At 32.2% G+C, this 21145-nt stretch overlaps 1 protein-coding gene across 1 annotated transcript; it reads left to right on the top strand.

Moving 5' to 3' along the window:
* Positions 1–541: 541 nt before the first annotated feature.
* On the top strand, positions 542–20782 carry LOC140452852 (uncharacterized). Its single transcript, XM_072547185.1, has 4 exons — positions 542–626; positions 7829–8539; positions 8639–9009; positions 20429–20782. The coding sequence occupies exons 1-4, from the start codon at positions 542–544 to the stop codon at positions 20780–20782; spliced, it is 1521 nt and encodes a 506-aa protein (XP_072403286.1).
* The last annotated feature ends 363 nt before the right edge of the window (positions 20783–21145 follow it).

The following is a 21145-nucleotide window of genomic DNA, read 5'->3' as shown; positions in this document are numbered from 1 at the left end:
CACTATACGACACCAGAGAATCCGAAATCCAAAGGGATGATTGAGAGATTTCATTCTACATTAATCGAACATTTTCGAATCCAAAGGAACACCATAGCAAAGTTCTCGATAAAAGAGCAAATGCTATACGCTATAATTGGGTACAATAATTCCATACATTCAGCAACGAAGTTAAGACACATTGATATATTAAACGGACATATCGACAAAAATGATCCCTTTGACGTTGACATATAGAAAGTAATACCGGCTAAATTATACAAGGAAGTAAGCCAGCATATACAAGAGAATAAAAATATAGTCATCGAAAATAGAAACAAATCGAGACAAGGCCCTATTACCTATAAAAAAAGCACAAAAATCTATACACGAACAAAAGTTACCAGAAATAAATTACTTCTGCGATATTCCTTAAAACGTATAAAAAGAAATAACGAAGTGACTGTAAACACATCAAAAGTTACAGTTCACACGAAAAAAACAAAACATCAACCTAAGTCAAAAACTAATTCTGATCCTTCCCCACAGGATCACCCTAACGATGGGAGAGGAAGTGAAGATCAAGGACCTGAAAGACAACCCAGGAATAATTCCCTTCAACCTGGGACAAACAAAGATTCATACTAGTACACACGATTTTATACACTTTTTTAAACGACTACTAATAAAGGAAAAATTGGACAGAATTGAAATTCAATACGATTCAGTGATCACAGCAATTCAAAATGGACTTAGCCGTCCATATTTTAGCAGTTTATAAAATTTCGGCTAAGCTCTTAGATACCAATTAAAATCAGCTCGAGGCAAATTCTCAAAAATTTACCTCTATAGCAGAACAAGAAGAGGACTAATTAATGGACTAGGAAGCATTATCAAAGCAATTTCTGGAAATCTGGATCAAGATGACGCAGAAAAATACAACAATGCGATAGAAAATTTACAGACGAATCAGGAAAATCTTATAAATCATCTTAATCGTCACATTAGCTTGATCAAGAAGATTATAAAAGAGTTCAACGAAACTATCACATTATTAACACACAACCACGAAATAATAGCAGAAGAAGTAAATAATATCAGCACGAATCTCAATACAATCATTTTTGACTTCAATCATTATTTGCAAGCAAGGAATATTCTGGACCAATTTAATGATGATGAGTCAATGTGGTCGCCAACATCTCTAGAAGATAGGCACATTTAGAAGAAGATCAATTTGGGCTACGAATGTTTTTCTATTAATTATTTTTTGAGATCACTTTTCTGAACGTGTTGGTTCCTCGTGCAGCATTTAAACTCAAGAAAAATTCGTTGCATTTTTTTCTTTAATTTAGAAAATTGTGTTGGGGACAGAAATCCTACTCCAATTTTAAATTGTTCTCTATAAGTTAGAAGTTTAATCTCGTATATCGAAGCCTATTGCTTTTGCATGCCTGTAAAAAGCACTTTACATAACGGAAATCATGGATTAGTTGTCATCGTATCTTTAATAGTTAAATTGTGGACAGCACATTCTGAGACTGTTTTCTATTGGAATGTGAAAGCAACACTATGTTTATCTACAATTGTGGTTTAATCATATACAAATTTAACATTGAATCGAACTTCTGGATAAGCGTTTCTATTGTGTTATAAACTTTTAATATACATGTTTAACTTTATCGCCAATCTATTAAATAACATTATATTGATATTATAACATATTAACCAATAATATGATATGGTTTTATCTATTTCAGCTACTGTTGCGTTACCTAAATCTCTTTGTCAGACAATTCTCGGGTATTTATCCCTTTGGCTAGGAATATAATGAAAACGGATAGAGAAGGAACTATTTAGAGCTATGTTCTATGAAGCTGCTATTCCATACGTGTATATCTGATAATGTGTGGAATAGTATCTCCTTAGAAAGTAGTTCACATAATGTAAGAAAATCAATAATTATAATTTTGTCACTACTTTATAAATTGAGAGTATTTTTTGTAAGCTATTTCAAACTTCCTATAGATGTTTGTAGTATTTTGGCCAATATACTCAATACCCGATCTAAAACAGTCTAAAAGATAGGTACATTTAGAAGAAGATCGATTTGGGCTACGGACATTTTTGTATTAATTATTTGTTAAGATCACTTTTCTGAACCTATTGGTTCCTCCTGCAGCATTGAAGCTAAAGAAAAATTCGTTGCATATTTTTCTTTAATTTAGAAAATTTTGTTGGGAACAGAAATGCTACTCCAATTTCGAATTGTTTTCTATAAGGTAAGCAGTCTAATCTCGTATATTAAAGCCAATTGCTTGTAAAAAGCACTTTACTTAACGCACATCAAAGACTAGTTGTCATCGTATCTTTAATAGTTAAACTGTGTACAACACATTCTGAGACTGTTTTCTATTGGCCTGTGAAAGCAACACTATGTTTATATGGTGTTCAGCTACAATTGTGGTTTAATCGCATATTAATTTAACATCGAATAGAACTTCTGGATAAGCGTTTCGATTGTGTTATAAACTTTTAATAAACTTTTAATAAAATACATAATGTTTAATTTTATCGCCAATCTATTAACTAACATTATATTGATATTATAACATACTAAATAATAATATGATATGGTTTTATCTATTTCAGCTACTGTTATGTTACCTAAATCTCTTTGTCAGACAATTCTCGGAAACGAATTTGAATCTTTGGTTTATTTATGCAACACGAAAGAAAAGCTGTTGTATTTATCTCTTTGGATAGGAATATATAAAAATGGATAGAGAAGGAACCAATTTAGAACTGTGTCTTATTGATCTCTATTCCATACATGTATATCTGATCATGGTTGGAATAGTATCTCCTTAGAAAGTAGTTCACATAATAAAAAAAAATTAATAATTATAATTTTGTCACTACTTTATAAATTGAGAGTATTATTTGTAAGCTCTTTCAAACTTCCCATAGATATTTGTAGTATTTTCGCCAATATATTTAATACGCGATCTAAAACAGTACCTTTGAAGTAAATTTATGATTCTTTTTATCCACTGTGAGCTACCATTCGATTACCTACGCTTTTCTATCAATCAAAATTTTTGAAATCAGTTTCGATAATGTGTTACTCCCTTTGCGGAACATTTGAAGTAATCAACAATTCGTTTCTTTTTCTTTGACCTGGACAATTGTGTTAAGGATCTCCAAAACAGTAGTTTTGAAGTAAATATATTATTCTTTTTTTATTAATTTGGGTCTTCACCAAATCTTTACTCTTCTCTTATTTTTAATCTTATGTTTAGTGTCCTCCTCTATGGAGTAGAAAGCTAGAGCCTTACAGAAGATGCCATAAAACGATTAGAGGCATTTGAAATGTGATGCTACCGACGTTTGTTAAGGGTCTCATATATATACCACATTAGTAACATAAGTATTCTTCAGAGGATAAGAAAAGACAAAGAAATTGTTAACATCATAAAAAACAGAAAATTGGCTTACTTTACTGCGTAAAGACTGTTTTAGACTATAACCATTGATTATAAACCACCCATAGATACCTCACTCTTAGGTAAAAACGAATTCAGTGTTAAACTCCGCCCACTTACACCTCTTGGCCCCTCACGCCTAAGTACTACCTGACTGTATGGTGGCGACATTATTGAAATATTTGCCAAGATTGAAAAATAAATTTGAGTTGCCTGTTCCGGCCATTGTCTAGTGCAATAGACGACAATATAAGGATGGCATTCAGCATTTTCACAAATAATTTGAAGGTGCTTGTAATTTATATTATTGAATTTCGATTTTACTTCAGAAAAAACTCTAAAAATTGATTAATGAAAACAGTGGAGGTTTTATAAAAATTATTTATTTATCAATACAATACAAAAAATAACAAAATATAAAATACATAATAAAATTAGTAGTGATAAATTATATCTTATTTAAATTACTTTTTTGTAACTTTTCAAACAAATTAATTTCCAGAATTGATGCAAACTAAAATATTTCAAGCTAATATACAGAATTTATTTGAAGATTTAGTTTATTCACTCACGGTAAAATATTGCAAAACCTCCTAATTTTAAAGAATCGCTTGGATTTACTTACATGAAATTTGGCTTACGCCTAGGCAAGATGTCAAAGAAAAAAAGATGATGCTTTTGCACTATGGTTCAGTATCACACCTTCTCAGGAGTGAAAAAATATATGTTCAAGATAAGTTCGGAAGTGCCTAAAATCAGTAATTCTGAGCAACTTTTGTTCTATAGAGTTTTTTCACTAAGTCAATACTTTTCGGGTTATTGAAAAATAGGTTCTGATTCGTCAAATTCCATGTTGAATATTTCAACGTGAAATAATAAAAAAATGAAGCACTTTTAGACGAAAACTCATTATAACTTTTTTTAAACTGTTTAATAAAGGTTTATTTTTGTTAAGTTTCTAGCATCAAAAGTAAGCAAGTTTCAGAAAAGCAAAACCTACATTTTTTTACTCTTTGTGATTTTTGGTGTCACTAATAAATTAAGTTATTTTGAAAATAAGCATTTTTTTCATAATTAAAAAAAAAAATTGTTAAAAAAATATGCCCTTTGAACAAATAAAACTTACAGATCAATATAAATTAGTAAAGTAATTTGTGAAGCGGTAACGATTAATTTGATTTAAATGCTAATTCGGGGCTGAGTTTTTTTACCAAAAACAGGGACCAACTTTATTTTGAGCATAACGCTTACTTTTGATGCTAGAAACTTATTAAAAAACAAAAATGAATATTTTTTTGAAAACTTTAAAAAAGTTGTACTGAGGTTTCCCCAAAAAGTGTACCATTTTTTGGTTATTTCACGTTAAAATATTCACTTTGAAATTTAACAGATATGAACCTATTTTTCGTTGGTTACAACTTTGCTTCTACTGGGTCTAGAGAGTTCATACATATACCATTTTTTTTTTCTTTTTTAGAAGCTATATTTCTGCTGAACACGCTTTTTTTTCGATAAAATACATACTTACTTTTTGAATTATTTGCACAGAACCATTTAAAAATTTGTTTTTTTTGTGTTAAAAAATGAACATATTTACTCGCAAATAACTCGAAAAGTATTAACTTAGTGAAAAAATTCTATATGACAAAAGTTGCTTGGAATTACTTTTCTTCTTTCGTATGTTTTCTATATGTATGCCTTCGATAGGAGAAGGAACTTCAACAAGAAGAAGAGGATATAAATTTTGTTCTGATAGTAACATTGTACTACAAAAAATTGACAATTTATCTATAAATGGCAATATAGAAGTCAATTATATTCTGTGCAAAATAAGAAATTGTATAGAGGTAAACTAAAATCAATATGATCTACTGTTCGATCGCATACTTTTTATATTTAAAAATTTTCTGAGGACTTTCTGGAATTACGTCATCGAGGTTTTAAAAGCAAGTAGTGGCGAGTACCAAATGCAATCGATTTTAATTTTGACAAAATACCACAAATTACCAACGTTAAAAATGAATCATGTAAGTACATATCTTGATAAAATGAGAGGGAATTTCCAACATATAAATAGTTGAGGGCCATCTGCCTAGGAACAATAGGTAAAAGCTGATAAACGGACAGGATTAGAAAGTTTAAAACATCAGTAATTAGATCATATTTCAAAACAAAGTAAATAAGTATATTTGAATGTTACTTCTTTTCAAACTAAGATTGTAAAATTAAAATTTTAGGAAAAAAAATATTTATTATTTCTTTTTCTCAAGAAGTACTTTCATTTTTGACAATATCGATACATTTTATTATTAAAAGTCGAGAACAATTAAAAACCACGTTCATATTTATATAAAAGTGCTATAAAAATGAAGGTATATTACTCTTTTTTAGCAAACTTGGTATACGACTTGTCCACTGAAAGCCGTGTAGACTGTGAATATTATTTCTCTCTTTCTGATTTTCAAAACCTTTAATTTTTTAAAAATATTCTAAACCTGCTTTTAAGTTTTTCAGTTGACTTGCTTAAAGTTGACATTGGCTTTCAGTTTGGATTACTATCACTACAATATTTGTTGTTGGAGTTCGGTTCTGCATCGATAACTATAATGTTGTACTCAATGTGGGCTCCGAATATTTTTAACATTAACAAAGTTTAATGTAAGTTATAAATTGTGAATCTTAGTGATATATTGGAATAAACTGTAAGTGTACAAACTCTTTACATAATATCCAGTTAAATTAGCATTCAAATCAGCAAATTGCAATTATTTGTTATTGTTGTCAATAAACAAATCCAGTTTTACCAGCAAATAACCGCTTTTAGTAAAGACCGATATACCTGTTTTAGCAGGTGTACAGAGTCGGACTTACTTTTCATAAACGTTTATCGAAATGAATTTAAACATGGAATCACAAAACAGTTCTACAATACAAGACCATCAAAAACAAATAAACACATCACAGTCATACTCATCGGCAGCGTCGAGAGTGCAATTTCCTTTAAAGTCCCAAGCAATTATCTTTAGTGCTTTAGAAAACACCAAACTTCAAGACTACCTTCTCCCACTTGGAAATATAATTCAACCGAAGAATATAATCTTCTCTTCTAGATTGTCTAATAATCGCATATGTATGTATTTATCCAATAAACAAATAGTGGACGATTTTATGAATAATCATGGTCAAATAGAAATACAAGGTGAAATTGTCAGAGCAAGAAGGTTAGTTACACCAGCGGAACGACTTGTGCTCTCCGGCGTGTGTCCTTCAATACCGCACGACTTGCTTATCAATGAGTTACAAAAAATCGGCATAGTTCCTGTCTCCCCCATGACCTTTCTCAAAATAAGTGCTTCTATGCCTGAATACAATCACATCCTTAGTTTTCGAAGACAAATCTATATCAGTCCACACAATCTAACACTACCAGAGTCATTTACTCTTGTTTTTGACAACACGACATATAGAATATTCATTTCTCAAGACAGTTTAGTTTGCTTTAGATGCAAGAAGCCAGGACACATCGCTTCACAGTGCTCCGAACCACTAGCTCAACTAAACCCCAACCAAAACAATGAAGCATCGGTATCCAGCGCAACAAATATATCCTTGCAAGCATCCAATGACATAAACCCTTCCCAGTGTGAACAAATGTCTATTTCTAATATCCCGGAGATACCGAACAAAGTAGATGCATCAAATAAGGACAGTCACATAATTAATCAACCAAAAAGAAACTTTGATGAAATTATTTCACCTGAAGCAGATCCATCTTCAAAAGAATGTAACATTTTTCCACCACCTAAAGTCCAAGCAAAATCTAAAAAAGCTAAAATTAGTTCAGCAAGCACTTCTGAATGCTCATTTTCTCTCTTACTTGACCCTGCTAAAAACTTCATAGAAAATCACCCTCTACCTTTCCCTCTAAACGTTGATCAACTTAATATGCTCCTAATGAATATCACGGGGTCAACAGATCCTATAACCACAATTAAAGAATATACCACAGACCTACCAGCTTTGTCCGATATGCTCAGTCAAGTTTATCCCCATTTAAAGGAAAGATCCATAAAACGTAAATTCACGTCCATAAGGAAAAAAATCTATAATTATCTTAACAGTGAGACATCGGAAGCGGAAAGTGACACATCTCAGTTAAGTCAACATTAAATTCAAGTCTCTACTTCAGTGGAATATTGATGGTTTTTTCCATCGCCTTGCTATGCTCCATCATCTAATTGGTGAACAATCTCCTGATGTAATATGCCTACAGGAAACTAATCTGAATCCCCCAAAAAAATATAACTCCAACCAATATGACTGTTTTCGCAAAGACAGGATAACAAATAATAATTTTTCTTCAGGCGGAGTAGCCACATTAGTAAAAAAATCACTATCGGCGAAAGAATTTCCAGTGACTACAAATCTGGAAGTTGTAGTCGTGGAAATACAATCATCAAACAGGTATTTTATTTGCAACGTTTACTTACCCTCCAGTCGCCAAGTAACGTACAACGATTTAAAGGAGTTATTCAATCAAATACCATCCTCTCGCATCATCGTGGGAGATTTTAATAGCCATAATATTATTTGGGGCTCCTCTTATTCAAATGCTAGAGGAAAAATTGTCGAAAATATAATTTCAGATTTTCAATTGAATTTTCTTAATGGCGGATCTCCAACCAGATTTAACATTAATACCGGAAATTCTTCAGCAATTGATCTAAGTCTTTGTGACCCTGCACTCACACCTCGATTATTTTGGGAAGTTTTACAATACACTTATGGGAGCGACCACCATCCTATAGTAATAAAAAACTCTATGGCTCTGACCCATGACGTTTTCATACCCAGATGGAAAACTGAAACTGCTGATTGGTTAAAATTCGAAAATTATATCGACAACTCAATGCCGAATTGTAAAATAGCTGAAAGCATTGATGAATCCTTACACAATTTGAATAGCATTATCATAAGTAGTGCTGAGCAATTCGTTGGAAAATCAAAAAAGACAAAGAATAATCAGACTCCTGTACCTTGGTGGAACTCAGAGTGTGGAGCAGCTATTAGAGCAAGTAAAACTGCATTTAATAAATATAAAAGACATAAAACACCTGAAAATAAAACCATGTTCAAATCACTTAAAGCTAAGACACAACTTATTATAAAACAAGCTAAGAAGGCTTCCTGGTCCAAGTATGTTTCAGAAATAAATACCTCAACTCCTGTCAGCGAAGTATGGAAAAAAATAAGAAAAATTTCTGGTCTGAAATACACGCCAATGATTTCTAAATTAAAAGTTGACAATAGGATTTCAACTTCTCCTCAAGAAATAGCTAATACCCTAGCTGAATCTTTTAGAGAAATGTCTTCAAACAGTAACTACAGTGATACATTCCTTGAAAGGAAAATAATAATAGAGAATACTGATCTTTTTGCAAATGACAATCTAAATGATCCATTAGATCTACCTTTCACTTTTGAAGAACTGGAAAATGCTTTATCCGAATTAAAAAATACTAGCCCGGGCCTAGACGATATCCCGGCAATATTTCTAAAACATCTTCCTTACTCAGCAAAATTATTTATTCTTCAACTTTTTAACTTAATTTGGCAAAATAATAAATTTCCATCAATTTGGTCTAAAGCTATTATATTACCTTTTTTAAAACCACAAAAATCAATCCTAGAACCTGACTCATACAGACCAATCAGCTTAACATGTTCTATGAGCAAATTGATGGAAAAAATGGTAAATCTTAGATTAACGTGGACATTAGAATTATCAAATCGTTTAGTTCCGGAACAAAACGGTTTCAGACAAAATCGTTCGGGCATTGACAATATTCTTGATCTAGAATCTGACATTCATGAAGCGCTAGCAACCAAACAACATTGTATTGCAATATTTTTCGACTTGAAAAGGGCATTTAATACTTGTTGGAAATTCAATATTCTGAAAGAACTACATTCATGGAATATTCGTGGAAATTGCCTGAAATTTATTAAAAACTTTCTACAGAACCGATCTTTTTGCGTAAGAGTACATAATACTTACTCAGAGGAGAAAAGTGAAGATAATGGAACACCCCAAGGATCAGTCCTAAGCCCTACTTTATTCTTAGTGGCAATAAATAATATTATTAACAACCTTACTAAACCTCTAAAGGCTCGACTTTTCGCAGATGACCTTGTTGTCTATATCAAAGGAAATAACACCGAATCAATGACAAACGCTTTGCAATGTTTTCTAAACCAATTAGAACAATGGTCTCTAACGACCGGATTCAAATTTTCAGTAACAAAAACATCAGGTATACTCTTCTCCAAAAAGGTCTCATCAATGCCTCCTACATTAAAATTATACAACACTACGCTACCATTTAAACCAACGGCAAAGTTCTTAGGTATGTGGTTTGATCAAAAACTTACTTGGCAAGAACATATAAAACAAACAGTTTTAACATGTCATAAAAGACTGAATCTAATGAAAACATTGGCAAACCGAAATTGGGGATCAGATCAGGAAACTCTGTTGAGAATATATAAAACACTAATTAGATCTAAATTAGATTATGGATCAATTGCATATGCATCTGCTTCAAAAACACTACTTAAAAAACTTGACAGCATACACAACGCTGGTATTAGAATTGCACTCGGAGCCTTCCGGACAACTCCCTCCGAAAGCATACTGAGCGAAGCCGGCGAACCACCTCTAAATTACCGAAGAATGTACTTAGCTCTAGCGCATGCTACATCTATAGCCTCAAATATAAAAAAACCCCTCTACTGTAATACTTTTAGTAACAAATATATTAATTATTACAATAATAAGCCCCGTGCTCCCAAACCTTATTATGAGAGAATCCGATTATATAGCTCCAGACTGAACATTCAATTCCCAACAGTATTTCAAACGAATACCAATAACTATCTACCTTGGACTATCAAACAGCCCAAAGTCATTACAGCGTTAAGCATATATAATAAACATGAAACTAGTCCTATTATTTTTAAAGTTAAACTAAATTCAATCCTAGATCAACAATACAATGAGTGGATTAAAATTTATACAGATGCATCCAAAGGGGAACTTGGCGTTGGAGTAGCAGTGGTAACCCCAAATGACACTTTTCAATTTAAACTTCCTCTAAATTCAAGCATCTATACTGCAGAACTATTTGGTTTGCTCAAAGCCATCAAGCAAGTAAATATTAAAAACATCCCTTGTTGTCTAGTCCTTTCTGACTCTCTCAGCGCAGTCAAAGCTATGCAAAATGTATACCCTAAACACCCCATTGAGAAAATTATCAGGGCCGAATTAATGAAAGCTCAAGAAAATTTCAGAAGAGTCCACTTCCTATGGATACCATCTCATATAGGCATAGAAGGGAATGAAGAAGCAGATACTAGTGCGCGTAACGCTATCACCAGTGACGTATCAGAAACAGAGTGTCGGAGTATCGCAGGCGATCTAAAAGTTTATTTTAAAAATAAGGTGTTAAGTGCGTGGAATCGGGAGTGGAGTGACTCTAGTTCGAAACTCAGAACCATCAAAAGTGATGTTTTTTCATGGAAGTGCACAGCCAGAAGTAGAAGTTGCCAAACTATTATTACACGTCTACGACTTGGACACTGTAGGTATACGCATGCCTATCTCTTCTCAAATAGTGAACCACCAAAATGCGAAGCATGCAATACAGTAGACAGTATAAAGCACTTCTTGATAGACTGTCCTAAATATGTAAATCAAAGACAGTCTTACAATTTGCCAAATAACCTGAAAGCACTACTCAACACAAGTTTAGTTCCGGACAATTTATTAGGTTACTTAAAATGTATAAATATGTTACACAAAATTTAACTTAATTAATTGTTACAAATGTTAAATTGTTCACAAATTGTAATTAATTGTTAAAATGATTGACTGTTACAAACGTTAATTTAATATTGTTACAAATGTTACAGGAGTGTCGCTAATAACCTTTGGGTGGATGCGACTTTGTTTCTTTAAATAAAAAAAAAAAAAATATTTGTTGTTAAGACCATCAAAAATATTATTTATAATTTTCAAAAATATGGCAGTATGAGGAACCGTTTTGGTGTGTAACTGTCCTACAGCTATTGCTGTTGATATTGCTGAGGCAACTGAGTTGGAAAAAATTTGTACTAGTAACTTTACACGCATTTTTTAAAAATTATTAGGGTTTATATGAACGTCTGTTATTTTCAACAGGCATTGTGCTCATATTGGTTCTATCGATGTTGTATGTGTATTCAATATCTTGCCACGATATTTGTTTAGAATCGGCAAAAAACGTCAACTTTTTGTTAAGAAAATTATTTCTTAAACTCTTTAATAAGTGGGGTGTATCAAACACACTGATATTTCTATTACAGGCTAATCCTTACATGCGCCTAACAGCTTAAATAAAGCTATATTATTAGATGCTTCATCACACACTAACACTTTTGGTATATACCCAATATTTTGTAATTTTGAAACAACTTCAACTACAATGTTTTTTAAGTTGTCGCTATGTATTGAACCAACTATAACAAAATAACAAATCGGAATCTTCCAGTTATGTAACAAGCCGCGCATCATGAAAACCAAACCTGTGTCGGCAAGTTTGTTTGTGCTTCCTAAAGCACCTTAATCTTAAAACCCTTCTATAATATCATCTAATTTATTGTACTCCAATTGTTTTTTCAAAGAAATTTCATCAAACATTAACACACAAATTTTTTCCCACTCGTCCATTGTCTCTGCTTCTTTCTTCAACTTGTCAATTAAGGAAGTATTTAAACCAGTTCTTAATTTTATAACACGCAACCAAGTTTGAATTGTTTTTACTGAAGGTAATATAAAGTTAAGAGATCTAATTAAAAATTTGTAACAACTAGGAGACTTATAATAAATGGCCAGAGTTCTGGCCATTTATTATAAGTTTTCATTATATTATTCTGGCCATTTCAATCTTTTTCATTGTGACTCCATTTTGAACGAGTTTTGTGTGAAAACTGCATATTAACAAAGTGTGCAGGTATTTGCTTTTATTTTCTAACAGTATCTGTAACATCAATTTGGTTTCCGATTTTCTGTTTTTAGTTGTTCTTCTACAAAGCTGACTGTTCTTCTGACGGCACTTCTTCTTTAAAGCATTTACTTATTGAAAACTTTCACTATCTTCATCATCACTACTTACTGAAAGTACAGGACTCTGATCGCTGATTTCTCAAATAATCACTGTTGAAGGTCCTGAATCATCAATCTTCGTATTCCCTGGAATATTGCCTTCACACACAATATCATATTTTGGGTCACTGTCATGATCACTATCTATAGTTGAGGAGTCACTAATATCACCATAATCATCGTTTAAAAAAATTGCTTGTGCCTGTTCACTTGTAATGCGTTTTCCATCAATAACAATTAAATTTATGGTCGTAAAAATATATGAGTATCTGGTATCGTCGGGTCAGAGAATGGACCCTAGACCTACTTAGAGTATATTTATCGACTGGTATTTCACACCTTGATGCGTGTGTATGATTTTGGAGAACTCCTAAAAGATGCCGTTATCTGACGCTTGTGCGAACAAAATACGAAGAGAAATTTATCCGGTTGGGTCTAAAATGACCCGTAAGTACCAGTTAAGGGAAGAGTAAATGATGAACAAAAATAGCAATGGATAAGGAAACAAGTACAATAAATAATAATGGACAGGAAAGTGAAATGCAAAAAACACAAGGAGAATAGAAAAGAAATATGGAAGCTGGGAACCTAGAATATCAGAAGTATACAAGGCAGAGAAAAAGAACTGAAGATAAAGTTTGAAGAAACAGGGCTAGATATACTAATAATAGAAAAACAACCGAAATCAAGAAAAAAGGACAAGGAATGATAACAACAGAAAATGATCATATATTTATATATAGTAGAATAAAAGAAAATTAGAGAGTAGCGGCAAGGGTAGGATGCATAGTGCACTCCAGATCCGTTAGCCAATTAGCTAATTAGGCGAGCCTGATCAGAGAGAATACTATGAGTTGATATGAAAGAAAAAAGCAAGAATTTAGAAACAATAATATTTGTATATGGCCCAAACGATGACGAATCTGATTATAATAAGGAAATTCTGGGAAGAATTTGCATTGGTCACAGAACAAGCAAAACGGAATATATATTTACCTAGTAAGTGACTTCAATAGCAGAATGGTCGCAAATAACCAGGAATATAAAGAGGTATTAGGAAAATATGGAGAAACAGAAACATAAGAATGCTAGAGTGCTTTATAATGCACAATTTAGTAATAACTAATACATTTTACATACCCAAGGAGAAGGTAAAAGTAGAGAAGATAAATCAATAATTGATTACATGTTAGTAGTTAGGCTCTGCATTCTTGTGATTTTCCTTATGTTTTTCTTAGTCAAGATGATAAACTAGGGATGCATTTTGAACATGAACATGTTTCTAGATGGGTAAAAACTAAATATATGCTTATATTGGTTGATTAATTTAGAGCCTCATCCCGGTTAGCCTTTAATCATTGGCACTCTTTGGTATTTTGAATAAATATAGATGTTCGAAATATAGCTCGCAGTGGCAGTATTGGCACATTACTGGAATGCATTTAGGTATCTATGTGTTAACCTAGTGTGTTCTAGTCAGTCTTCTAGGTACTATTGTTTTTTCTTTCTGCACATCCACTAATATTCAATGTGGTTGTATTTTTCAAATTTAAATGGCAGTATAGTTCAGTTAGTTTGCCAAAAGTTGAGTGTGAAACGTTTAAATGTGGTTAAGATAATTGGCAGTTTGAGTACTGTCACTATCATTCGTTAATTATAAGGTTAATTTTGCTGCGAGATCAGCTATTTCATTGCTTAAATTTCCTGTATGGAAGAGTACCAAGATAATTGTAAAAAAACTTATTGAAAGGTCAATAAATGGATTGCTTTATGGGTAGCTTAATAAATTGTAATAATAATATTACTTTTGAAAAAGATAACACTGTCAGCCTGTCCCGCCTGTCAGCCTAATGTCAGGTATACCTGACATTCAGGTATACCTCAAATAATAAATTTCGCAACAAGGCGAGTCTACTTTATCCAGTTCGGACTTATATCAGATATAATCTGTCAAAAATGAGAATTGAGAAGTAAATTTGTGTGCCGCTTACTATCAACTATTTGCGAACTACAAAATTCCTGCCCTGATAATCCTATTGAATGTAGATTATGGGTGATGCGTCAGGGAAAAATTTTACCTTTTGTCTGGGTTAGAGTATTCATATTTTCCCATAAACATTGGCACATTCTCTTCTTAAACACTATACTTGAGAGTGATTTTACATAATATCTTTCAAAATTTAATCAGTTTTGCCTCAATTACTATAAAAATTAAGCTCATTGAAAACAACTAATATTATCAACATAACTATACTACCCCTCTCAAAATGTAAATAGTTTTGCCCGAACTTATAAAATAAGTCTTTCATCGAAATGGCTTCATATACAGATTTATTATACAGTTTTGTGGTGAAACCTGCATTTTATGCGGTAAGATTACTAATTTGATTGTTAATTTATTCAATAAAAAAAGTATTTATCTTATCTCAGAAATTTAAGTATGAGGCTTATAGAAGGCTTTAAAATGTGTGTTCTTCGAAGGATGCTGAAGATTTCGTGGACAGAGCATGTGACCAACAATGAGGCGATGAAAAGAATAAGGACTGAGAGAGAACTCCTAAATATTTTAAACAACAGAAAAACGAGTTATCTAGAATATATTTACAGAGTGGAAAAATATAACTTTCTACGACTCATAATGGAAGGGAAAGTAGAAGGAAAAAGAGGTCCAGGACGAAGAAAATGCTCCTGACTGAAGAATGTAGGGGACTGGACAGGCATGGACACACATTTGATACTAAGAACAGCTCAAGATAAAGAGCAATTTGCTATAGTTATAGCCACCCTTTCATAATGAAGAAGGAACCTTAAGAAGAACTAGAAGAACAGAATTTTAGTTAAATTTATTTATTCAATAAAAAACATAATATAATATTATGTTAATATTATTAAGAATAGTTATTTCTATAATAAGGCATATTATGCTACAAGTGAGTGAAATATTTTTTTACCCGGTATTGAAATTTTTCTCACGAATTGTCAGCAACAGCCGGCAACGAGTGGTAAATAAGAGTTCAGTGATTAAAAATATTATAAGAATAAGATAAGTAAATATTATATAATTTTATAAAATGTATTATTTGCGCCTATCCAATTTAGCAAATCGTTCTACGATTGCATCAACATTTAGAGAAATTTCAGAATGCACATTGATGAGTACTAAATCAGTTAACCTTTTCTCCGAAGTTCTATTTCTAAGCCAAGTCTTTAAACGCTTAAGCGTAGAAACACTACGCTCTGCTGTTGCTGCAGTGACTAGCAGTGTAATTAATATTTACAGAAATATTCTGATATTTGGATACATATGAATATCGCAGTTTTCTAATACTTCTAAAATAGAATCAGGAAGTTTTCCATTATTTTACACATCCTTTTCCACTTTTGAATGCACAGTGAAAACTCTTGTTCTACTGTGGAATATGCAGTAGATAATAATCCAATAATATCCTAAAAGAAATCAACAATTTTTTTTAATGCAACTTTATCTTCTGGTGTGTTATCAGTTTTAGGTAAAAGAACTCGAAGATTAAATAGCTTCATAACTTTCGGTGAAAGTCATTCTTCTAAATCAGTTAAGATATTGTCTAAAAGGAGTAAATAAATAGATCTTCGGAAATATTCTTCGCAAAAGTTAGCAGGTTGGTTTTGACAATAGGTTTGATGAGCAACTATACGAGGCATCTTCGATTCAATGTCTAGTTGTTCAGCTATTTCCTTTACTTCATAGTAAAGTTTGCTAAAAACAGACTCAGCATTTGATCTTTTATTTTGAAGAATGCATTTAGTGTCCTCTATGGCCTCTATCCATAGATTCAAATCTAATTTTGGTGACTGAAGAAGACGACTAAGTGATTACTAACGTATCAGACAGAGCTAATGCAACAACAATATTCACTTTAATATTAATTATAGATAAATATAACATGTACAAATGTTCAAATTACAAACAACCAATTTGTAGACAAAACTGAAGATAAGAAATACCTAATACAAAATAAAAATGTAGCGATAAGAATGAGCAATAATGTGTGCGCGGTAATTCTATCTCATCGATAATAATCGAACGATTCTGTGGCACCCAAATGACGAACTGGGTAGCGGTAGTCGAGGAATTACTGTATTCAGAATTGTTGATTTTTTTAAAGAGCAATGTAAAAAGGCTTTTGTATAATTCTACACTTACACCTAGAATAAAAATCTGTTTGAATCATTTCAACTCTTGACTTCCTGCTTATAGGGTTGATGGGTTTTAAATTATTTTTTGATGATTATCTGATTGATATTTAATTTTGTTTGGGAGGAGTCATGACCTCCGTGACCCTCCCCTTGGATCCGCCACTGGCGTTCGGTGATTTAGTCAGGGACACGTAATTTTTTTATTTTTTACAAGAATATTACTAGGTGTAACGTTTAACGATAAAAATTATAAATATTCTTATTTTTTTTTGTAACCTAATTGTAGTATGAATGAAATCTTTTTTTGTGTCGAGAAATTTTTAAACTTTTAAATTAGGGATGGGCAAAACCTACCGGTTTTAACCGAAAACCGGTTTTTTTACTTCGCAATAACCGGTTTTATCGGTTGTTTTTTTGTCCCGGTTATAACCAGTTTTTTATTTTTAAAGTAAAAACCGGTTATTAGGTTTTTACGGTGATTATGATTAGGTTAGGTATTTTTTTGGATCCCAATCATAATTATTATTTTCAAGTAATTATTCCAAACAAAATCATAATTCAAATTTTATTTTATTTTATAAATACAGAAGCAAACTGAAAGTGCAAACTCTCATCAGCCAGAAACAATTAAGTTTTATTATAAAATTTCGTTGAAAAGGTATTTGTAATCATAATATTTACATAAGAAGTGAACTTTTACATCATCTATTTTTCACACTTGACTCTTGACATTGAAAGTGGGTGAATGGTTGTTTCTGGTTGTTTCTGATTACCAAAAATAATGTTCTGACTATAAATATCGAATTACCGATTACGAATACGAATCTCCAAGGATTTCCCTACGTTTTCAAAACGATACACACATAGAGGAAGTATTAAATGAGTTAAAATGTACCTATTATACAAATATACAAACGTGTTAAAAGTAATACATGATAATTTTTTTTTTGATGGTAGTACAAATAAAAGATGAATTGCATTATTCAATTTATTTTTAAGTAAAATATTTATGTTGATATTATTTTTTTAAATCCCATTTGAAAGAGCCTGGGAAATTTTTTATAAGTTGAAATGGTTGGTGTGGGGAATTTTTTGGGTTTGGGAGGAGAGGAAAATTGGTGGGTATTTTAGAGGATTATATATTTTTAAATGGTAAATTAAATTTGCATCATTAATTGAATACAGTAATTGCATATTATATTCTACTCTCATTATATTCATTGACAATAGAACCTGAATAATTTTAGCGCTCTCTGTTGAGCAGTAGTATAATAATTTTGGTTTACTGCTCTCTGCATCTGACTTCAACCAGATGGAATTCTGTCTACCATATGCTTAAAAGATTTACAATAATGTCCCCATATATAGCTGCAATATTGGCAGATCCCTCAATTAAAAAAGCACCAAGGATGATTTCTGATTCAGATATAAAACTAATCACTGAAATTGTAAGCATTTTATCGCCTTTCGATAAGGCCACAAAGGAGATCTCGGGTTCCCAGTACATTACTGCTAGCCTTGTTATCCCCCTTGTGTCTATTATCGAAAGATTTTTAAGAAACCTTAAGCCAAACCTTAGTACAGCTCAAAAGTTATGCCAAAAGCTTATAACTAGCCTTCAAGAGAGGGGCACTAGGCTTTTACGAAATCCCCTGCTTTGCCATGCTACAATCACGGACCCGAGGTTCAAAAAACTATATCTGAATCCGTATATAGCGGAGACAGTCAGACACAATTTAGGCTCGGAAGTTAGGACGTAACTTATCGAAATCTGAAAACTTTCTCCTTCCTGCTCCTTCCAGAATAAAGAAGCCAAAGTGAGTTTAAAATCAAACCCTCTTTGGTCTTTACACGATCTGGAGTTGGTGAACAGTGGTTTCAGTTCAAGTTCTCAGGACACACAGATTCAAAGTTCTTTTTCAAATGAACTGACTCTATATCTGCAGCGGCCTTTGCTGCCAAGTGATCCGTTTTCATTCTGGGATCAGAACAGAACCTGTATGCCAGGCTTGGCTTTTATAGCTAAAAAAATACACGTCGTCTGTCGGAAGTTCGGTGGCATCAGAGAGACTTGTGTCATCATTGAATGATATTGTGTCAGATGAGAGAAGCCGCTTAACCCACCAAGATATTATATGAACGAGTTTTTCTTAATAGGCTTCATGAAAAATACTGGCCAACATAATGCTAAATCCATTTCATATAATATAACCTATTTGTAACCTTCTAACCTATACTTTTTTACTTAAAATATTACTTCATATTCTTTTATTGTATATTATTGCAATATGTATATATTAATCTTACGCTATATTATATTTATAAATATAGAATAAAATGGTTTTATTAAAAATTGTGTTTTATTTATATTGATATTGATGTTCTTTCGATAGTTCTAATTTTGATCATATTGATATCGAGTCGAATGAAGTATCGCAAACTAAAGTGCATTGTAAATGTAACTTTGTAACTATTGGATTAAAAAAACCGAAAACCGGTTTTTGGAAAAACCGGTTTTTTTGGCCGGTTATAACCGCCAGGTTAAACCGTAAGCAAAAAAAACCGGTATAACCGAAAACCGGTGTTTTGTCAAAAACCGCCATCCCTATTTTAAATTAATTAATTTGCGTACTAAGTTTTATTTCAATTCGTTTAAAGACGGCAACCTGTTTAGCTGTACGTTCATTATTTATGTTATTTTGAGTATTTAATAAACACAATTTTTTGAAAACTCTATTTTATTTAAATAATATTATTTGTTTGAAAGTATAAGTACTCGTAGTATTGTAACTTTTTTTGCAATATTTCATTAAAGATATAAATTCTTTTTGCAGATTACAGATAAATATGTCTATTTTATTAGTTTTGTATTAATAATTCTTTAATAAAGCCCTTGTGAAGGATCAGCTTTTACCACAAGTCTTCTTAGCTATTTCATTACAAAACAGTTTTAGTAGGTTTCGGAAGGAGCTTGAACCTATATAACATCTAGATGCTGGTTGTATATGGAGAAACGGACAAAAAGGCGAATGAAATCAATCAATATCCAATAAAACGAAGTTCTGAAGTATCCTTTAGATATGTCGAATAATATGTAAGAAATCGTGAGGTATGGAACCCGAACAGATGTACCTACTATGTACAGTGGAACTTGGACATTACGGCATCGGTAGTTACGTCATCTCGGTTGTATTGTCCGACCTTTGCAAAACGAACGAACTAACATTGTAAATCATAAACCTTTACAGTTCCATAATTTCTTATTTATCAGTGTCATCCTAACAGTCAAATTTTCGGTTTCAGAACAGTCAGTTTAAGAAATTGTCGCTACCGTGAAATTGTGTTCGCCTCGTTTTGTTTTTAGATTTTAATTTTAATTTAGTAATTAACTTTTTATTTTTTAATATGGTAAGTTGTAGTACTAAAAGGAAGATTTTGTATATTAAAGATAAAGTGCATGTTATAAGAGCATTTGAAATTGGTCGAAAAATTGCTGATGTATGTCGGCAATTTGGACTTGTTATTTCGACTGTCGGCTCAATCCTAAAAAACAAGGACAAAATTTTTAAAAGCCTTTAATGAGAAGGGAGAAAATGTTAAAAAGATTAGGAAGTGCATTCGTGGTGATGTAGATTCAACTCTAGTCAAATGGTTCAAGCAGTGTCGCAGTTCTGATATTCCTGTGTCTAGGCCACTTTTAAAGGAGAAGGCTACAAAGTTCGGAAAACTATTTGGTGAAGATTTCACATGCTCTATCGGCTGGCTAAATCGGTTTAAAGTTCGGCACTCAGTTCCCTTCACGAAAATTGTTAAAGAGGCAAAATGTGTCGACGATAACGTAACAGGTAATTGGTTACAAAACACATGGCCGCAACTAAGGCAACCATACAAGGATGAAGATATCTCAATGGCGATAAAACGGGTGTCTTTTACAAATTAACGCCAGACAAAACTTTAAATTTCAGAAAGGAAATTTAAAGCGAAAAGTGGAAACCTTTCAAAACAAGAGTCACAGCTTTCGTTTGTGCAAACATAACAGGTACAGAGAAAAGAAAGCTTTTAGTTATTGGGAAAAGTTTACATCCTAGATGTTTCAAAAACATAAAAACACTACCAGTAAACTACACAGCCAACAAACAAGTATGGAGGACTTTTGCTATTTTTAAAGAAGAATTGAGAAACTGGGACAAGGAACCAATATCAACCTAGTTTTCTTACCAGCCAACTGCAAAAATATCTTGCGGATTATGGACCAAGGAATCCTAAGAAGTTTAAAAGGCCGTTATCGGAAACAACTTTTGAA

The sequence above is a fragment of the Diabrotica undecimpunctata genome, chromosome 11 (assembly GCF_040954645.1).
Source record: "Diabrotica undecimpunctata isolate CICGRU chromosome 11, icDiaUnde3, whole genome shotgun sequence".
Taxonomy (NCBI): Eukaryota; Metazoa; Arthropoda; class Insecta; order Coleoptera; family Chrysomelidae; genus Diabrotica; species Diabrotica undecimpunctata.
This window is presented reverse-complemented; position numbering and strand designations above follow the sequence as displayed.